At 37.0% G+C, this 22,219-nt stretch overlaps 1 protein-coding gene across 2 annotated transcripts in view; it reads left to right on the forward strand.

The window, feature by feature from the left end:
* Hat1 (histone acetyltransferase 1) overlaps positions 1-20,938 on the forward strand; it is a 41,906-nt gene extending 20,968 nt beyond the window's left edge. For both annotated transcript variants that reach the window (XM_031370591.1, XM_031370592.1), the window contains 7 exons: positions 5,303-5,482; positions 5,720-5,841; positions 6,340-6,444; positions 6,755-6,861; positions 15,387-15,538; positions 18,904-19,020; positions 20,589-20,938. In XM_031370591.1, coding sequence (XP_031226451.1) covers positions 5,303-5,482; positions 5,720-5,841; positions 6,340-6,444; positions 6,755-6,861; positions 15,387-15,538; positions 18,904-19,020; positions 20,589-20,756 — 951 coding nt within the window. In that variant the 3' untranslated portion in view covers positions 20,757-20,938. The remainder of the gene's footprint in view (positions 1-5,302; positions 5,483-5,719; positions 5,842-6,339; positions 6,445-6,754; positions 6,862-15,386; positions 15,539-18,903; positions 19,021-20,588) is intronic.
* The last annotated feature ends 1,281 nt before the right edge of the window (positions 20,939-22,219 follow it).

Consider the following 22,219-nt stretch of genomic DNA (forward strand, 5'->3'; position numbering starts at 1 on the left):
TCTTTAACTTCTTTGAAGGAAAATAAGCTCTAATACAGCACTAATTATTGAGTCTAGAGCCATACATGCACTGGACAAGCCCACTTCCACTGAGCTATATCCCCACCTATTTATTTTTATTTGTGTGAAAGGGTTTTATTAAGTGGCTCAGGCTTACCTTAAATTCATTATATAGGTTGGTCTGGTCTTGATGGTGGGATTCTTCCTGCTATCTGAGTAACTAGGGTTATAGGCCTGAACTGCTAGGCCTAGCTGTAGGAAAGGCTTTTGTACTTATTGGATACATTTGTGTGTATAAATATGCACACGCATTTGTGTGCATGTAGGTGTAGATGTGAGGTCCCAGGTTAACCTTAGGTGTTGTTTCTCAGGCTTTGACAACCTTTGTTGTTTTAATTTTGAGGCAGGGTCTTAACTGGCTTTGAACTTACCAAGTAGGCTAAGTTGGCCGGCCAGCAAGCCCCGGGTATCTGTATGTCTGCCCTTACCATATTGTGCTTTTAAATACATACCACTAAGCCTGGCTTTTATATGTGTGTTAGGGATTGAACTTGTGTCTATGTCCTCGAAAGGCAAAGTACTTCACCACCTGATCTACCTACCTAGTCCAATGCACCCATACTCTTAAAACACATTATCATCAAAGCTGTAAAGTTGTAACTTTGTCTTGCTTATTTGAGTAGTAAAACACTAATGCAGTGTCAGTAAACACAAATAGACCAGTGAAAAGGGCCACGTGTGTAAGACTCTGTGAGACCCTCAGAGAGTCTTAGCCCAAATGCGCTTCCCCACAAATCACAACTTGACACGGATCACTGCAATAACATGAGGTTTATTGATCCAAAGTGCGTGGCCAATGCACATGGGGTTGCTCATTTAAGTAGGAAGAGGCAACCCTGGACTCAGAAAGCACACATCTTTTATATTTTACAGAGGCAACAGGGCTAGTTGGCTTATTCTGATTGGTGCAGTATCAAACAGAGGATCTCTTCAGGCATTGATTGGCTTGCTCAAGGGGGCTGCTCTTGGCTACACTTGCCCCCTTATCTAACTCTTGTACCTGGAAGGCCCCTGGAAGGGGTGAGCTGGAAAGTCCTGGAATTTTTGTAAGGGTCAGGGTGTTCTTGGACCCCAGTACAGGGAGGGGTAGAACATCTAATCTTGTTCTTACAGGTTATGTTCTGGTCAGCTTTTAGTTCAGCCCAGCCCTCTTGACCTTAAAAACTTTGTTTTTCTTATACAAGCAGATGTCTCTACTATAGGTAGTTTTGGCTTATTTCTTTCTCAAAAGTCTTGTTTTTACCTTTATTTCTACATTCCCAGAACTCTTGTTTTTCACCTTATTACTTCAGTGTTAATACTAATAATACTTAAGATTTCACATTTAAAGCTCATATCACAATATGAGAGTGAGTAAATCAAGAAGATACACAACTCCTTTTCGTTTTGTAGCTTATCCTAGGTATTCTTAGAATTATAATAACGCTAAATCTTGTGACATCTAAGCCAAGTAAAAAATTGCACGTTCCACTTACTTAACATGCCTTTAATTGCAGTCTCAAAAATAACTTAACAGTGACAAATTCAGACAAAAGGTGCTCCTTAAGATACTAGAAAGGTTATTGTAAATATGTATAAATTAAAAGCAAACTAAATATTTGTTACACATACTAGTTTTTCTCAGGCATATTGCTTTGTGCAGTGATGAAGGAAAACAAAAATAGCCCCATAAGAACATTTTCTTATATAACAGACAGCATAAAACAGTGGAACTGTAATGGCCATAATGAGAAAGTATGTTCTTTAAAATATTTCAAGGGGCTGCATAGATGGTTCATTGGTCAGGAGGGCTGTCTGCTCTTGTGGAGAACTCAAGTTCCATTTCCAGGTCCAACATAGCAACTCACAGCCACCAGTAACTCCATTTCCAAGGCATCTGATTCCTTCTTCTGTTCTCTTTGGGCATCAGGTACACATGGTAAGCACACAGACAATTATACAGGCCAAAAATGCTTATATGAGAGCAGCCAGCATTCTTGACCACTATCTAGCCCCTTGAACTATCTTTAGGACATACTTTCTCACCATAGCCATTTAGAATTCCAATGTTCTATGCTTTGTTACATAAAATAAAATTTAATAAAAAAAGTAATGAGAGTAAAAAATTATCTCAAATGGGCATCATTTATAATTCCATTACTTGGTAGAAACAGGAAGATTGGGGTGGGAGTTCATGGCCAGCCTCAGCTATATAGTAACTTGAGACTACATGAAACAGGAAAAACATTTTTTAAACCAAATAATCTTATTTTTGTGGGCACAAGACATGCACATAGACAAAACATTCATACACATAAAATTATAAGTATTTAAAAAGATTTAATCCAGTATGTATTTTAGAAGATCTCTTAAGACTGAAGTTGTAAAATATTTTGGCTTTTTGTTTTGTTTTGCTTGGGGGCACAGTCTATCTAGAAAAATGAAAGTTTTTTTTTTTTTTTTAAAGGAACAGAATTTCAAGTTATAGATTTAAAAGGCTTGTTTGTTTGGTTTTGTTTTGTTTTTTGGTGGGGGGGGTTCGTGACAGGGTTTCTCTGTGTAGCCCTGGCTGTCCTGGAACTCACTCTATAGAGCAGGCTGGCCTCGAACTCAGAAATCCGCCTGCCTCTGCCCCCCAAATGCTGAGACTAAAGGTGTGTGCCATCACTGCCCGGCCTGCCCGGCTGTTTGTTTGTTTTTCAAGATAGGGTTTCTCTGTAGTTTTGGCTGTCCTGGAATTCTGTAGACCAGACTGACCTTGAACTCACAGAGATTTGCTTGCCTCTGCCTCCCAAGTGTTGAGCGTGTGCCACAACATCATAGCTTAAGTTCCTGTTTTTATATATATATATATATATATATATATATATATATATATATATATATATAGTGTTTTGCCTATGTGTTTATATGTACATGTATAGCATATATGCCCATGGAGGTCAGAAGACTGCCTTCTTTCAGATCCTCTGAACTGGAGTTACAAAATGGTTGTTAGCTACCATGTGGTTGCTGGGAATTGAACACAGGTCCTCTGGAAGAGCAACCAGCCATCTCTCCAGCCCATTAAAGAGCTTTAAAAATTGTTTTTAGTTTAATATGAATAAAAATAGATACAAATGTCTCTGATTTTAAATTCAGCCTCTATCCCTCATAAGAGTTGTTAATATATAGATTTGCTCAGAGCAAAGATTTTATTTGAAGGTGTCTATTACAGTAAATATCTTAGAAGACTGAAAGTTATATTCTTTCAGTTTGATTTGAGAGGTTTGCTTTTCAACAGAATTACAATTTGAAACCTAGCATTTCCAGAGAACTTTGGAGTCAATTTCTAGATGGAAGATGGGTAGGTAAAATGACTCATCACCTTTCTATGCCTTGCTTAGAAGACATAACATCAGGAAAGTTAAAGGTTAAAATAACAATGTTGAGATGCCCTGGAATGATTTTTAGGTTTTGGTCTGGTTTAAAATACCAGAATTACAATTATACTGTGCATTTTACCAATCACTACTTTTTTTTAAAAAATTTACTACATATAAATTTATTGCAGTTATCTATTTCCTTGTGTGACTGTTAAAAATTGGGTGTCTTCACATTTCAGGCAAAAATATTTATCAAATAGTATTTATTTAATTTAGTTTATTTGCAATTGAGGATGACTTGCAAGTACTTGTATATACATTAGAAAAAAAACTATCAGGCCGGATGTTGAAAAGCATTATTTTAAGTAATAGATTATTTTATGACCATAAATGAATCATATATAAATGTTGATAATAAAGCATTGGAAATAAAACTCACTTGTGATAGGCTCCATCCTTATCTCTATCCTAAAATGTAACTGAATGATAATAAAGTACTATTCATTTGCAGGTGCATTGCTCCTACTTAGTTAAAAGATGGTTGAAAGGACAGGAATTAGTAGCATGTTGTATTAGCCTTTTGTAGTGTATTTTGTCCTAAGCATCTTAATTTCCCTGTTTTGAATGCTAAGTAGCAAGGGTCTTGGTTTAGAACTAATACCCATCATGCATGTAAACGGTATGAAAGAGCTGCTTAGTAAGTTAACACAAAGTGTTCTTGTGTCAGTCCTTGTGGAAATAGATACAATACAAACATTACAGCTGAACTCACGGCAAACTCCATTAAGTAAAAACCTGGCCTCATTGTTCAGGAAAAAGTTTGAATAGAATGCAAGCTCATTTTGTTGAATGTAATGTCAGGCTTTTAGGGACTGTATTGAAGGATACGGTTTTGTTAAGTTGAGACCAATTCATTAAGTTTTATTGCCTGGTGAGAAGGAGTAATACTTTATTGTAAGACCTCATCAAATATTCATGGTTAAAGAGAAGTAGTAAATGTATTCAATCAAGTGGTCTTTGGGGTTTTGAAAAGGATTATGAAGTCTGCTCAGCTGATAGTTTTCATTCATTGAGGTTGTTTAACAAGGGTGATTTTAATCTGTGAGTTTAATTTTGTTGTCCAGTCTTTTCTTTTTTATACGATCACAAATCCAAGTCTATAAAAGTTGTCACATTGTGGAGATGAATGGATAATATAACCATTCATATGATTTTTCTATTTCCTAGATGAAGATAAAAATTCCCATCTTAGTTTAGCACATGAGGGTGTTATCTGTCTGCTTTTTGCTATTCGTTTGGTCAGACTACCTAGCCTTACCACTTACTTACTGCTGTTTATTTTCTCATGTCTTGAATAGTAAGGTTCTTTGACACGAGTAAAATAACAGGCAGTCTTTGTTTTGGCTTGTTAAGATTGTCATGAAGGGTGGTAGGAAATCATCACTTTCTATATGGTGTTAGAAATCTCAGTGGAACAGCTATTACTCTTGCACTTGATGTTAGACTACCTGCCTCCTGTAATTTGTTTTCCTGTTAATGCTCATCTCAAATTTGTGTGAGAGTAATTTGTTTATATAAACATCCTTTTTATAGTTTTTAAACCATATAAGTATGTTTACTTATATAGTTTAATTGTGAAGTTTTGTGTGATACCTGTTGGTTTTGTCCACTAAAAATTCTTGTTTTGCTTTGAAGCATGGGGTCTCTCCCTGGCTGGCCTGGAACTTGTTATATGTAGATCAGGCTGACCTCAAACTCACAGAGATGCACCTGCCTCTGCTTCCTAAGTGCTGGGATTAATCACTATATCTAAACCAGTTTTGTCCACTTTAAAAAATATATATTTTCAGTTAAAATCTAAATTTGTTAATTTTTATCCTTTGTTCTCTATTCCTCAGGCAGATGACGTTGAAGGCAAAATCAGACAAATCATTCCACCTGGGTTTTGCACAAACACAAATGATTTTCTTTCCTTGCTGGAAAAAGAAGCTGATTTCAAGCCTTTTGGAACCCTCCTCCATACATACTCAGTTCCTAGTCAAACAGGAGGAGAAACCTTCACTTTTCAGATATACAAGGTAAAAAGAAATATTTCCCTTTGCCTGGAAACTATATAGGATTTTATATTCAGTAAATGTAGTGTGAGATAAAAAGGTTTTATTGACACTAAAACCAGATCTGTTTTGACTGTCTTGTCTGTATACATATTTAATCTGAGACTTCTAACCATTTTCCCACAGGAAGTTTTGTGTTCTGCAGACTTTCCCTTACCTCTGTGATGAGTTTCACCTGACTTTTCCTGGCTTTTTCCCTAGGCTGACATGACATGTAGAGGCTTTCGAGAATATCATGAAAGGCTGCAGACCTTTTTGATGTGGTTTATTGAAACTGCTAGCTTTATTGACGTGGATGATGAAAGATGGCACTACTTTCTTGTGTAAGTACAGTTCTGAAGCAGCAGCGGCCTTAGTACCGCCACAAAGCCGGCATTTTAATTGTGGCAGCCCAATTATTGGGGCAGTATAATGATATTTTTCCCAGGAAAGAAAAACTATTGTTTATGGGGCTTGAGTTTGCCTTCATTATGCTTTGGGGGACTTGAGAAAAGAACTGAATTAAATGCTGTTGTCCGTTAAGGCCCTGAATGTAGGCTTAAACAGTAAAATGAGCTTTGCCTGTGTTTTCTTTTACTTGCCACCTATTCATCTTTATAATAGGCAAGTGCACTGAAGTGATGTAAAGAGGTCTGATTTATCCAAGTTGCTGCACACCAATTAAGTGAATTGTACATTCAGAACATAGCAGGTGTACCCATTGGGCCCTCACAGAGTAGCTTGCTGACACTGAAAATTCAGTCAGAGAATGGAAAAGAAAATGGACACTGCATGGGAGCGCGACTGTAATTGACCTGCTTGGCTTTCTGTTTTATCTGCAGATTTGAGAAGTATAATAAGGATGGAGCTACGCTCTTTGCGACCGTAGGCTACATGACAGTCTATAATTACTATGTGTACCCAGACAAAACCCGGCCACGTGTAAGGTAATTGGCAGTATAACACGTGCCTTGTCTTTTATTTCAGAAGGAACTGCTGAAGTTTCCAATACTTGTTATAGTAATGTTGATTTGTTGTTTTTTTTTTAATCACCATTCATTGGCTATGTACTGATTTATTTTATTGTTCTCTTTGAAACTGTGAGGCAGAATAAACTAATTTTGCGTGTTAGTAATTTTTTGGTTTCTTCAAGTTTGATTTTTAAAAAGCACCAACATTCATACTACAATATATTTGACAGTTTCCAACTGGACATGATAAGATGTTTTAATTTAGAATTTTTTTATTTTACTATAGTCAGATGCTGATACTGACTCCGTTTCAAGGTCAGGGTCATGGTGCTCAACTTCTTGAAACAGTTCATAGATACTACATTTCATCTCCTTCAGTTCTTGATATTACAGGTATGTTACAATTTTATGTTACTAGAAGAGCCTTTCTCAAATATCTTAGTTTTATTTCTTCCTTAAGTGTCAGCATTCTTCTGGGGTCTTTAGAGAACTGTTTGAAGGTTCCTTTTAGGTTACATTTAGATCTAAACTTTTATGGAGATTGGGCTGCATCCCTAACTAAAATGGACAACTTAAAAGTAATGAACTAAATATATTTGGGGAAATTCTGATCAGATAGATATACATGCATTACAAGTATGCTATAGCTTATTTGTTTAGCTTATTTGGCAAACATTGCATCATTTAGAAGATACCCGTATGTTAATTTTAAACCATAGTTGGGGAAGCAGAGTAGTTCCTTAGTAGAAGACACTTTTAAAAGATTATTGCCGGGCAGTGGTGACACACGCCTTTAACCCCAGCACTTGGGAGGAAAAGGCAGGCAGATTCTGTGATTTTTCAGGCCAGCATGGTATTACATGGTCAGTTCTGGAGAAGCCTGGGCTGTAGAGTGAGACTATCTATAAAACCAAAATAAGTATCCTACTGAGTGGTGTTAGTGTTGGTGCATGCCCTTAATCCTAGTACTCAGGAGGTAGGAGCAAGTGGATCTCTGAATTTCAGGCCAGCATGGACTGCAGAGTGAGTTCCAGGACAGCCTGAGCTACATAGAGGAAACCCTGTCTTGAAAAACTAAATAAATAACAACAACAACAACAACAAAAATCTTATTAAATGATATTCTAGGTGTTTTCTTAGTATGTGACTAAAGTGCCAAAAAACAAAACAAAACAAAACAAAACAAAAATAGTGCCTGAAGAACATTAATGTCTTTCTTACCCCAAGTAATGTTCAAATTTGTCATTAATAAAGTTGCTAATTAAACTGAAAGTCACTAACAGATGTAGTAGCACCTATAATCCCAGCACTCAAGAGCCTGAGGCAGGAGAATTGAGAGTCTCAGGTCAACCTGGACTACATAGGGAGACTGTCTCAAAACAAAAATTTAAAACAAACAAACTTGAAAGTCACTTACCTCATGATTAGTGTATAGGGTAGATCATCCTCCATCTGAAAATCTAAATGAAAAATTCAGGACTATTTTAGTGTGTGTGTTTGTTTGCATCCCCTGAGCTGGAGTTAGAGGTAGTTGTGAGCATTTGACATGAGTGTGGGGACTGAACTCATTGTGTACAAGAGTGGCAACCACTCTTAACCATTTCTCCAGTGCCCTCCTCCCCCAAGCTATTTGTTCGGTTTTTAATTTCAAACTTCAAGAATTTTTGAGTGCAAACATGATACTAATTTCAGATTTCTCAAGCATTTTAAATTTAAATTAAGGATTCTGAGTAATAAGTTTACAAAAATATTCCAAAACAACATTAATGAAGTAAACCTCGAAAATTGGAGACACTTTTGGTCCTACCAATTTCAGCTAAAGCTGCTCACCCTGTACAAGATATTCACATCCAAGTTAGATATTAAGATTTATTTTACAAAGGCTTGAATGTGAAACTGGGGTGATATAGCGTTCAGTGTATAAAACACTTGCCTAAGATGTTTGAGGCCTGGGTGATTTGATCCCCCGATACTTCAAAATAAGTCAATAAAAGAATTTGAATATATATTTTGGATTATTTGAACTGATTGCTTTGTTATCCAGATTGGCCTACAGCTTATGTAAGCTAGGTAAGCCTTGAATTTGAGAACCTCAACCTCAAATGCTGAGATTAAGAACACCTGTATCATCACAACTGGCATAGACATAATTTGTTTCTAAAATTAATATTTAATATGTACTAAAATGTTGGTTTGTTTTAAAAATGATTTTTTTAGAATTTTATCATTGTTTAAAGAAATGACCACAAAACATTACTGCCAATGGGGATGGCAAGCTTATAAAATACACTGAGATGATTTTCTTATTTGTATAGCATGCTGATTTTGGTTGCTCAAGAAGAAAAAAATAGTGCTTCCAGAATAGTAAATTGTCTTCTATTAAGAGGACCAGCTGGGAGGTAGTGGCATACACCTGTAATCCCAACACTCTGGAGTCAGAGCCAGGTGGATCTCTGTGTTTGAGGCCAGCCTGCTCTATAGAGTGAGTTCCAAGACAGCCAAGGCCACACAGAAAAATCCTGTCTTGAAGGCCCACCCCCCCAAAAGGAAGAAATGCCTTTACCCCACTGTGGTCTAGAGAATCTGCTTTACATGAAGAGTAATGCATGGGTACCATTTAGATGCTTTAATAAACTAGAGATAAAGCATGTTGGGTTTTGGGTTTTGCTTGTGCTGTGCTGAGAGTCATACCCAGGGCCTTGGGAATGCTAGGTAAACATTCTACCACTGAGTTGTTTTAGAAAAGAGAATTCTAGATTTATAGTGTTGAATTATCTTTTTCCCTGACTCACTGCTGTTACAAGGGGTTGAAACTTCAGAGATAAGGAGTTACTTACTTACTTTCTATCAGCAGTTGTAAGTAGACAGACACTTTTACTACTTTTCCTGACCTGCATAGTCAGCTACATCACTGCTTTGAGCTGAGCCAAAGTTGCCAGCCTCTGTTTACTGATGGCTTGGGCTTGGTGCTACATGAGGGGACATTTTTGGTGATTTTAATCTGGAGTTCACGCAAGTAGTCTTTGTCTCCTCTAGTGGGTAATGTGCCAGCAGGGTTGTTTCTCTGAAGCCTCTTAACTACTTCTTTCTGTCTATTCTAGCCAATGAAGTCCTTGATACTTAGCACCAATTAGCAGATAAAGAATTTTCTTTCTTAAATCTCAGTGAAGAGTCATTAATAATAGTACCCTTTATTCATTGCTACGATTCATTAGAATCTGAAGTCTTGAAAGAGAAAAGGCTAAACATGCTAAAAGGACGTCTGAATTTGACAACTGAGGATCGACCTTTATTTTCCGAATTCACGTTTCTTGGCATAGCCAAATGCTAAAAATGCTTCGTTAGCTGCTCTCATTAATATATTTCTCTTAGCTTTCATACCCAGTCCTTAAAAGCATTTAAAAAAAGAAAAACCTTACTGGATTTTGTACTTTAGTCATTTGGTTGTCTGTTTCTCCATTATTTTATATGTATTAACCTAATGGCTCTTCTGCAGGCTTTGGGTCTCCCTTTGAAATCCTGGCTGTTAAAATTGAGGTGGCCTTTGCTTCCTTACATACAGGCAGAAATAATTATAGTTAATACTTAATCATTGGTAGTTTAGGTTCTATCCTCAGTGGATATATGTTTGGTATTAAACTTCCATCCACTTTCTTTTTTAGTTTAAGATTTATTGGCAGACAGTGCCTTATTATATGTACTTTTCCTTTTGAGCCTGTCAGATTCTAGACATACAATAGTTGAATACTTCTCAGAGCATAGATAGAATCAACAATTTGTTTCATTGTACAGTAGAAATTGATTCTGGCTAGAGTGTGTGTGTGTATATATGTATATATCAACATTATTAATCTACCAATAGTATATTAACAGCTAATATATTTGCCCTTTAAAGTTCCTTGTTCTGACATACATTATACAGATTTTTTTTAAATGTTAATGTGGATTTTTATATACTTAGGTGATTTGAATTATCTCATCTTTCTTTAAAATATTTTTAATAATGTATCTGATTATACAGTGACTTTTAAACATGATAGACCACTTAATGCTATAAGCTGACCCTACATATATCTATCTATATATTCAAGCAAATTTTATCTTCAAATATGTTTTGTATATGACTGTGGTCTGTGTATGTATGTATCTATCTATATACACATACACACACACACACAAACACACGTATGTACAGACGGTTTGTATGCTTTTGCATATGCAATTCAGAGGACAGAGGAAAATGTTGAATGTCCTGTTTCATCATTGCCTATCTTATTCTCTTGAGACAATCTCTTACCAAACCTCTGAAGCTAAACTGACAGCAAGCCCCACTGATCATTTTGTCTTTGCCTTCCAAAGCATTGGAGTTCTAGGGGCCATCACCCAGGATTTTACGTGAATGATGTGATCTGAACTCAGATTTTTATTTAGTAAGTTCTTTCCCACCAAGACACCCCTCCAATCCCAAACCCCTGTTTTTGAGACAAGGCTTCAAACTTGTAGTCCAGGATAACCTTAGATTCCTGATGCCCTTATCTCTTCCTTACAAATGGTGAGATTATAGGCATGTACTACCATATGCTGGGAGTCCTCCAACTTTGTTGTTTCTCAAATTTGTTTTCTTTATATAATGTTCTTTATGTTTGCATAAAAGCCACAGAGTCTATTAATCAAATTCTGGAAAACATAAATATGGCTTTTGAGTTTTAATAAGGCTTGCATTGACTAACCAATTTAAAGAGAGGCCATTTTAAATATTGAGTCTTCAAATATCCACATGAAATGTCTGTCTGTATTTAGGGTTTTTAATATTTTTTTTTTTTGGGCAGGTTGTGGGTATAGTAAATAATAGAGCATATATTATCCACAAAGCCCTCGATTCAATAGCCAGTGCCCCACACTAAGTATTTCTCTGCAGTTTTGTAGTTTTCAGTATGCATTTTCTTATATTTTTGGTTGTGAGCCTAGCCTTTAACAGCTGAGCCATCTCTCCAGCCCAGTGTGCATTTTCTTATATTGTAAATACTATATTCTTTTTTTAAGGTATTGTCTTAATTTTATTTGTTTGGTTAGTATATGTAAATGAGTTTGGTTGTTCGTTTTTTGTGTTTTGAGACAGGGTCTCACATAATCCAGGCCAAAGTTGGTAATTAGTCAAGGATGACATTAAATTCATGATCACCCTGGCTCTACCACCAAGTGTTGGGATTTTAGGTTTGCACTGTCACTCAAGGCTTGTAGTTGGATCTGTAAATTGATCTTATAGCTTGCATTTTTTCTTCATAACTTATTCATTCACTGCTAGTAGTGGTTCTAGATTAGTATGTTTTATATACAAGATCATGTCAACCACATATAAAGATAAAAGTTCTTTGTCTTTAGCTGTATTGTTTATTTACTTAGTTTGTCTTATTACATAGCTAAGACTTCCAATAAAAATCTGACTATAAATATGGGCAGATAGTACCTATTCCTTGCTCCCAGTCTAACCAGGAAAGTACTTTGTCTTTGGCCATTATGAATGAGTAATATAGATGGCCATGATCAAATTTGGAATTTGTCTTTTGTTTAGTTGTCATGGTCCATTTTCTATTGCTTTAACATAACTCAAGGCATTGGCATTTAAAAAGAGATTACTTAGCTCCCAATTCTGGGGCTTCAAGAATATGACTGCTCCTTGGCTCTGATTATTCTTTATTCACAATTGATCTAAATATTATAGTAGCAGAAATATACAAATGAAGGATACAATTTCTATATTCAGCAAAATTAGCCTTCAGAAAGATAAAATAAAGACCAAGGAAGTCTGTTGCCAGCAGACATGGTTTATAAGAAGCACTAGGAAAGTTCTTTAGACCAAAAGAACATAGCATTAAAGGTTTTTGTGAAGAGATTAAGAGAACTAACCAGGCTTTAGTGCGTGCTTGTAATCCCAGCACTCAGAAGTTGAGAAAGAAAGGTCATAATTTTGAGGACATTTGGGACCATATAGAGAGACTGCCTCAACAAACAAAACAAACAACAAAAAAGGGGAAAGAAAACTTGACTGTTTCAAAGACAAAACAGTAATAACACAAAGGAGAAGAGAAAGAAAACAGGGGTTCATTTCAGAATTCAGTGTTCAGTGCAGTTATAAAGTAAATGTAATTTCCGGAGTCAGTTACTGAAAATAACTTTTTCAGAAGGGGGACTGGGAGGTGCCTCAGATGTAGATTATTAGGGAAAAGTGAGAAAACTCCAAAGAATAGGAGGGGCTCCAGCTCCCCTGTGGAAGACCACAGTTTCTTCATGATTATCAGCAGACTAATACATTGATGGGATGCTGGGATTAAAGGGATGTACCACCACTGCCTGGCCAGTTACTGCTTTTTAAAGCCATTGTCAAATAATATTTACCTATTACCTACATGGGTGTGATGGTAATAACTAAGTACCACAGGCATGAGTAGGACATTCTGTACCTGTGGATTGAATGAATATATGTATTTCATTTACCCTGCCTTGGACTTTTATAAGCTTCATTGATTAGCCTACCATATAAGTAGCTCTATTTTTTCTATTTATAGGGAAAAAAAAGAGTGCTGTTAATTTTCTATGATGTTTTTGACAGTATGACTATCAGTACTTAATTTCTTTTTATTGCCAAGTGATATTCTATTATTTGAATATTATATTTTATTTATCAGTTGGGGAGGGGTATTGGCCTGTTTCTAATTTTGGGCTCTTAGGAATGGTGGGAACATTTGTGTCCAAGTTTTTTTTTTTTTTTTAATTGCCATTTGTAGATAGAGTCTCACTATGTAGTCCTAGCTGGCCTGGAACTCACTGTGTAAACAAGGCTGGTCTCATGCATAGAGACCCACCTTTTCTCACCCCCAGTGCTGGGATTAAAGGTGTGTGAGCCACCATGCCTGACAAGTGTACATGCCTTTATATGAACTTCTGTTTTATATCTCTAAAATTTGAAAAACATCACATTTGTGTCAAACCTTTTTAAAAAACCACTGGATTGTGTTCCAAAGTGACTGCAGTGTTTTATAGTACCATCAGTACTATCAGAGTCTCAGTCTCTGCATTTTACCTGATTTGGTATTGTCTTTTTAGTTCTGTTTATCCTGGTAGATAGGAAATGGTAGCTCATTGCTTTGATTGGCATTCCTCTGTGGCTAGTGATGTGTGTCTCTCCATGTGCTTATTGCCTGTTTATGGATATTCTTGAAAAATAACTATGTTGGTACTGTGCCCATTTTTATAGAAGGGTTGTCTTTTACTTAATAGTGAAAGCTTAATAGCTTTAAGGGTCTGAACACATGGTCCCTATCCCATGTGATTTAAAGATTTTGTCTCCTGATTGTATTGTTTACCTTTCACTAAAATGCAGCTTACCTACTTTCACTTGTGCTTTTGTTCCTGTTTCTAAGAGATCATTGCCTAAGCAAAAGTCATGAATGTTTATACACATCTTGCTTCTAAAAGGTTTTATTGGTTTGAGGAAATGAGATCCAGCTTTACTTTTCTTGCCTGTAGAAATCTCATTTTCCAACTCCTATTTGATGAAGACTTCCTGTATTTAATGTCTTGACAGATTTGTCAGAAAATGACCATAACATACAGGTTTATTTTGGATTCTCCATTTTATCAGGCTGTTTATTGCCCTTACATTGGTGTTACACTGTTGAATTATTGTAGCTTTGAGGTAATATTGACATCAGAAAGTCTTATGAGGGCTCAGCAGTGAAGAGCATTAAGATTGTCTTTTCTCCAGAGGACGCAGGTTTGATTCCCATCACCCACAAAGTGGCTCACAGTTGTCTGTAACTGGTTTCAGGGGTCTAATGCCCTCTTCTGGCCTCTTTGGGCACAGATGCACATGGTACACAAACATGCATGGAGGCAAATACACACATAACACAACACACATTTTTTTATCATTTGTGAATGTATACATGGGCATGTGTTGAGATCACAGGATAACTGTGGGGCTGGTTGTCACCACCTTTAAATGGAATCTGGGAACTCAGGTTGCCAGACTTGTAACAAATGTCTGAACCTGCAGCCCCACCTCTTCAGCCTAGCATTGATTATTTTAACTCTTCAGCTCATAAGGAAGTGGGATAACTTCTCCATGATCCTACATCTATGAATGACACAACTCTGTTCAGTATTAATTTTACTCATCTTTTTCCAATGTTAACTGGGTTGCTACTTAGCCTAGTGTAGTTTTGTCATAGGGAAACATAACAGAAGATCTGTGATATTCAGAAATGATTAAGGAAAGGTCAAAATTATGTCCTTACCATATTCCCCAAGAGGTGTTATAAAGGACCATAAAAGATTTTGGATTAAAGAACTTAAACTACATTTGAGGAATAAGAGATGAACTGGAGGGGAGAATAAAGAGGGAGGGAGTTGATTAAAATACATGTACATGTATGAAATTATCAAGCAATAAATTAAAAAGTCTCTTAAAAAATTACAATTAGCCTTGGAATTCTTAGCTACCAAAAAGTGAATGCATTGGAAATTGTTATCCAAACCTGAATATTTCATTTATATGGCCAATTTGTATATATTGTAACATTCCAGTAAAAGAGTTAATATACAGCTGTGGGGGTGTGGCACATGACTTTAATCCCAGCACTTGGGAGACAGAGGCAGGTGGATTTCTGAGTTCAAGGCCAGCCTGGTCTACAGACTGAGTTCCAGGACAGCCAGAGATATACAGAGAAACCCTGTCTCGAAAAACAAACAGAACACAAGATGATATGCAAAATGAGCAGCTCTCATTTTATCAATGGTGTGGATGTGAATTTTATTTAGTATAGTTATCAGGAATGTTACTTTTTACCATGTTACTGGGATCATAAATGATAGAGAAATTGTATAGGGTAAAGACATTATTGTTTTTTCATTTTTAGCGGAAGATCCATCCAGAAGCTATGTGAAACTAAGAGACTTTGTGCTTGTGAAGTTTTGCCAATATTTGCCCAGTTTCTCCCGGGAAAGATTACTGCAAGGATTCAAGGAAGATATGGCGATACAGGCACAGCAAACATTCAAAATAAATAAGGTATCTATTGCACTCAGGCTGCTACTATAGATTAGAGTCCCTGATATACTTCAGAGCTCAGCTGAGACCCCCACGCCAGAATGTCAGAATTTTATAAGCCCAGAATCTGTCAACAGCTGTGTCAAATTCACAGTTACATTTTCCCACCAATCAGGATTTAGAGATAGGGGACTTCCTTAAGAACATGTCTTTGATGGTACACTTATCCTGTTCCCATTGGTTGGGAAGTTGTCAGCCAGAATGTCAGTTACCCATACATGTGACTTTTTCTGCCAAGCAATGGATGTTAGTTCAGGAAGGTCTTGGGAACTTAGACTTTATTTAATCCCTATTCAAAATGGAAGTTTTATTCAAAATGGTTTCAGTTTGGTTCCTTCTCACAAAATTCAGGTAATCATACTTGATTGTACATATCATCCACTAAGCCATCTCACCAGCCCTAATTTTTTATGCTTTGTATATTTGTTTAAATTTTAAAGTAATAGATATCTTAAGATAGGCACAGGAAAAAGTTTGGCATGTCAAAGAAGTTATACATGTTAGTACACATTCATGAATGAGAGGGCACATCATGGGAAGGGTGTTGGGGGTTTTTTTCTTCCACATTCAAATGAATTTTTTTTGTTTGTTTTTTTGTTTTTTGTTTTTTTTTTTTTGAGACAGGGTTCAAATGAATTTTAATGTGAATTTTCTATTGTAACTAATAAAGTTAATGAAAGAAGTCCTTTTATTTATTTATTTGTTTGTTTATTTATTTATTGCTATATCTAAGTACACTGTAGTTGTCTTCAGACATACCAGAAGAGGTGTCAGATCTCATTCTGGATGGTCTTGAGCCACCATGTGGTTGCTGGGATTTGAACTCGGGACCTTCGGAAGAGCAGTCGGTGCTCTTACCTGCTGAGCCATCTCTCCAGCTCCAGAAGTCCTTTTTTTCTAAGATAGTTTCTCTGTGTAGTCTTGGCTGTCCAGGAAAACTCTGTGGACCAGCTGGCCTTGAACTCACAGAGACCCACCTTTGTCTTGTGAGTCCTGGGATTAAAGGCAGGCACCACCACTGCCCAGTGATTTGTGCTTCTTTTCTAATTGGCCTTTAATAAAACTAATTTGCCAAGATAGCCTTTAATAAAAACTGAAGAGTGAGTAGGAATTGGTTTATGAAAATGCATGGCTTCAGAGTATTCCTAATAAGGACAAGCCATTTGACACTGGTGGCCATTTTGGCTTTGAGAGCTGTACTGGTCTTGGATTTCCATGTGCCATTTCAACCCTAATTGCAGCATTTTCCTTCACATGCTTCTTAAATCTAACTCTTCAGATTAATTTACATTCATTTTTTTCTCTATTTGGGAAATTTCATCTAAACCTTCAAATCTAGATTTTTTTTCCCTGTGCTTCATTTAAAAACCGTAGCTCCAAACCTGCTGATTACTTTCAACAATACAATAAGAACTGAGACTTCCTATCTTTTGTCCTTTAATGGCTCCCTATCTAAAACAGAGAATATATATTTAGAAATAATTTATATCTATTTATTATATTAAACCTATATTTATTGAGTAATTAATAGCTTAGCTTCCAAAGTGTATATGAACATATTTTTTAAAATTGATGGTTTAACCAAAAAAGGGAAACTGCTAAGTAGGGCATGCTGCACTCATTGTGTCTGGATCTTCCACTTTGCTAATTTCAGCTTTCTTCCAACCTTCTTGCTCTTGGCTTTGCTGAACTTCTTGCAGTTTCTCATGTATGCCAAATCTTACTACTTCTGAATCCCTGTATAAATATTATTCCTTTTATTGGGCACACTTTCTGTTTCTCTGGGTAGATAGGATTCAGTTTTTCAGACTCCCCTCAAAAACACTTCTGGGAAGTTAAAATAGCCTTCCCATAGCCCATCAAAATAAATTCACAAAGTAATAAATAGAAAAAAAGTGCTACTCCATAGGCTTCAGTATACAAAACTTGCCAATCAATCTCTCTGCCTCTCTCCTTCCCTTTCAAACCATTTTTCCCTGCCATCTGGGAATTGCACCCAAATGCTAGATTGGTACATTACCATTCAACCTCACCCATAGCTCTTCAGTTTGTCCTTTTAACTGTCCCCAAGCACAGTAGGGCCTCTTACATGTGTACAGATACATATTTAAATCCTCAACCTTTAGACCTGAGTTAGTGTCCACCTGCCTCTGCCTCTGTTCTTTACCCAATCATTTCATAGTTTCCCAACTTAGTCCTTATGCATCTCTGTAGAGTCCTTGTCCCCTTAAGGTTCTTACTTGTGCTGTGTATGTTCGTGTCTTCATTGTGTTTACTGCTTTGTTTTTTAAGGGAAAGAGAAGGTTGCCTTATTTAATAGCGTACCTTTTTCAAAATATTTTTCTTTTGTGTGCATGTGTATGCGCCTGATCCTATGTGTACTGCATGTGTGTAGGAGCCTTCAGAGTTCAGAAGAGGCCATCAAATTCTCTGAAACTAGAATTATAGGAATTTTTTGCCTCTATGTGGGTGCTAGGAATTGATCATAGCTTTTCTGCAAGAGTCATTGCCCCAGTTTCACAGCTTAGCTTTTTAATTGAACGTTTGTTCGAGCAATTGTTCTCTCACCCCTCTGCTCCTTCCTCCCCCCTCCTTACTTTGCCCTAGAACTGCTGGGCTAGTGATCCACCACTGAGCAGCTTCTAGTGGCTTAATTGATTTCTCTACCCTCGTTTTTGCACCATTTGCATGCAGCTAAAAAAATTATTTACTTAAAACACTGATTTGTGCACATCACTTTTGCTTCTGTTTAAAAACTTGATAGCAACTAGGTTGGAGTCTAGTTCTTTTAACCCTGTGTGTCAGTCCTCTTCTCCAGTGTCTTCCTTCTATTGCTTTTGTTTTAAAATGCTCCAGCAGTAACAAGCTGCTCTGTTCTATGTGCATGTACAAAAATTTACAGGTAGTGCCTTCCCATTTGTAGGGTAATGTTTCTTCTCAGATTCAGTTTAGGCTGGGGATATAGCTCACTGGATAACACTTGTCTGAGGTATGTTAGTCCTTGGGTTAGATCTTGAGCTGCACACAAGCACGAATGCATGCAGAAGAGGGAGAGAGACTGAGCGAGAGCAATCAGATTTTACTTTTCATTCTCACAAGAATCTTCCTCAATCATTTACCACAGTCCCAAGCTGTCTGTCATCGCGTCTTATAACACTTCGGTCACTTGTTACTACCTTCAAGGCCACTAATTTCTTGAGAGCAGAGACTGTCTTTTATTTTTCCTCTGCTAGTTGTCACAATTCTTTGTCTATTACAGATATTAACTAAAATATGTGTTCTTTTAGAAAAACTGTATTCACATCTTTCTTGTTTCATTTGTTTAGCAACATGCTAGACGGGTTTATGAAATTCTCCGACTGCTGGTAACTGACATGAGTGATGCTGAGCAATACAGAAGCTACAGACTGGATATTAAAAGAAGGTTAATCAGCCCTTACAAGGTCAGACTTCAACGCTTTCGGCATCTCCTGGTGTGCATGTGACTTCTTCGATTCAGTGTCATGTATGAGTCACAGCATGTATGTATGTGTACTATATGCATGCCTGGTGCCAGCAGAGACAAGAATAGGGCATCACCTGGAACTGGAGTTACAGGCAGTTGAGAGCTGCCATGTGGATTCTGAGAACTAAATCTGAGTCCTCTGGAAGAGCAACAAGTGCCTTTTACCACTGATAATCTCTCCACACCGATTATGTATTTCTTATGTCTATGTGTTGGAGGGATATGAACATCTTGATTGCAGGTGCCTACAGAGGATAGAAGTGGATGTTGGGTCACCAGAACTGTAGTTAAAAGATCGTAAGCTGCTCACATGTGGTCTGGTCCTCAATAGCATCCAGTGCTCTTAACTACTAAGCCATCCCTCCAGACTTTTAACCATTTTGTTCTTTAGCTATATTATACTTATTTATTAGTTTTATAATTATGTATTATTATTATTTATATTAGTTTTATTATATTTTTATTGTGAGCAGTGGTGCATACTTATAATCTAAGCACTCAAGTAGAAACAGGAGGATCAGAAATTCTGAAACTTTGTCTCAAAACCTTAATTTGTAAAACATTTGCATACCATGTATTCTACATTGTGTATGTAGAATATATCGTTTAAGGACTATTAAAATGCGGTTTTTAATAATTTTAGTATATTTTAAAATATTGAAGTGCAGTTTGATTCGGGCATCAAATTCGTTGTTTGTGTGTGGGGGTTAGGGGAGATGAGAACAAGTCTTATTTATCTCTGAGCCAAGCATGGTGATTGATGCATGCCTTTAATCCCAGCTCATGGGAGGAGGCAGAGGCAGGTAGTAGATAGCAGTTCCAGCCAACAGAGTTCTACATGCCTCCACCTTCAGCCAGACAGCCTGTCTTAGTTAGGTGGTAGATGGTTTATACATACTTAGCTCTGGTACTTTATTCTACTTTGTTCTTAGAATGTTTGATTATAGATTTACTTTAAAGTAATGATATGGCACATTTGCCTGGTAGTCAGAAATTATAACTGGGTTCTCTTTAAGGGACATTGATTAGTTCTAGAATGTGTTTAATGTAGCTTGAGTTGTTTTACTGCCTTTTGAAAGACTAAACAGACTAACAGTTCAGAATTCCAACCAGACCTTTAAATCTGAGATCGAATCTTAGCTTCCTAGCTCACTGTCTCTTGAACTTCTCCAGGGCCCAGAACTCACTCTGTAGACCAGGCTGACCTGAACTCTCTCAGAGATCTCTGCTTCTGCATCCTAGGATTAAAGGCATACACCACCACTGCCTGGCATCACTGTTATTCTTAATTTGTTTGTTTCATGTGTATGTGTCTGGGTTTATGAACTGGAGTTACAGGTGAGCTGTCATGGGTGCTTTTGAACCTAAGCACAATTAGTGCTTTTAACTGCTGAACCATCTCTAGCCTTGCTACTATTAAGTTTTAACACTTAAACACTTCAATTGTAACTATATGAGCAAATGCTTTTTTTTTTTTTTGTCTAAAAATAATTGCTTCCTACTTAGAAAAAGCAGAGAGATCTTGCGAAGATGAGGAAATGCCTGAGACCAGAAGAGCTGACAAATCAGATGAACCAGATAGAAATAAGTGTGCAGCATGAGCAGCTGGAAGAGCGATTTCAGGAGCTGGTGGAGGACTACCGGCGTGTCATTGAACGGCTTGCTCAAGAGTGAAGCACCTGTTCCCCAGGATACCTGCAGATTTCTGTGCATTGTGCTGTGAAACCTCTGATGACCCTAAAGTTGTCTATGTTCTCCTTAGTGGAATATTTCCTTTTGAGAGATTGTATATTTTAAAATACTGTCTAGAGTTTATGAACATATATTGCATTAATAAAAGATGGCTTGTGAAATACCACTGCCCACTGCTTTATTCTTAAACAGTAAAATAAATGATGGGTTGTAGTATATTAAGTTATGCTGTGGTGCTTAAGGCTTTAGAATAAATATTTGAGTTATACTAAAACTGCATTTTATTTGTAAGTGGTAGTACACCAATGTAATCAAGCACTGAGGCTGAAGCAGGAGGATTTCCTTGAGTTCAAGGCTAGCATAGGTTTCCATGTGACACCTTGTCTTAAAAACCTAAAAATAAGCTGGAAAGAGGACTCAGAGTGCTTACTCTGCAGCCTAGACATCACTCAGGCAATAAACTGGTTATCCAGCACACTCCTGTAAACCCAGCTTTGAGGGGAGCAGAAACAGGATTGTTGGAGGTTGCTGACTTCCAGCCTAAGGAATAAATCATGAGCCCCTGTCTCAAAGTATTCTGAGAGTAACACAGGCCACCTGGAACCTTGCTTTGGCCTCTGCATATACCCACAGATAAATATCTAAAGCCCAAAACACATTACATTTTTAACTTTTAGCTGTTCCCTATGTATAAAACCTGTTTCTTTGGGAGCATCTTAGTCTTGATTTTTCTGTCTGGCAGTTAAGTTTTTAAAAGCAGCTTATAAAGGAATGGGTTTCAAAAAAAGAAAAAGAAAAGAAATTAATTTCTTCATATTATTTCCATCCATGGTCCATTTTTGTTGGTCCTCTTTCCACTTCTCTGCTGGTTCCCTTGCATTTTTCTAAATTAGAAATTCAGGCTGGGCAGTGGTGGCGCACGCCTTTGATCCCAGCACTTGGGAGGAAATAGCAGGTGGATTTCTGAGTTCGAGGCCAGCCGGGTCTACAGAGTGAGTTCCAGGACAGCCAGGGCTACATAGAGAAACCCTGTTTCAAAAAAAAAAATTTCAGTGGCTATGCCTGAAAATAAACTACTGCCTATCTTACCTGTTTGTTTTGGGTATGTGAGTAAGAAGCCAGAGACTAGATGGAGCCTAAAACCTAAATGTTTCACATCAAATAGTAACTGAAGATAGATATTAGCATAAAATATAGGTTATATAGCATGTAATATACAATTTGAACCCAGGACATGGTATTTACCTCAGTAGCACTCAGGAGGCAGAACTAGGAAGGTCTTGAGACCTGGACGACATAGCAAACACTTGTCACAAAGTAAGGAACTACACTGTGTAATATAAGGTTACCGTGGTGCTGAGATACATCAAGAAGTCAAAGTAATGACAAATTGTTATTTAATAGTCATTTCTAATGAAGTAGAGTAAAATAAACTGCTTTATACA

This window comes from Mastomys coucha, unplaced genomic scaffold (assembly GCF_008632895.1).
Source record: "Mastomys coucha isolate ucsf_1 unplaced genomic scaffold, UCSF_Mcou_1 pScaffold15, whole genome shotgun sequence".
NCBI classification, from domain to species: Eukaryota; Metazoa; Chordata; class Mammalia; order Rodentia; family Muridae; genus Mastomys; species Mastomys coucha.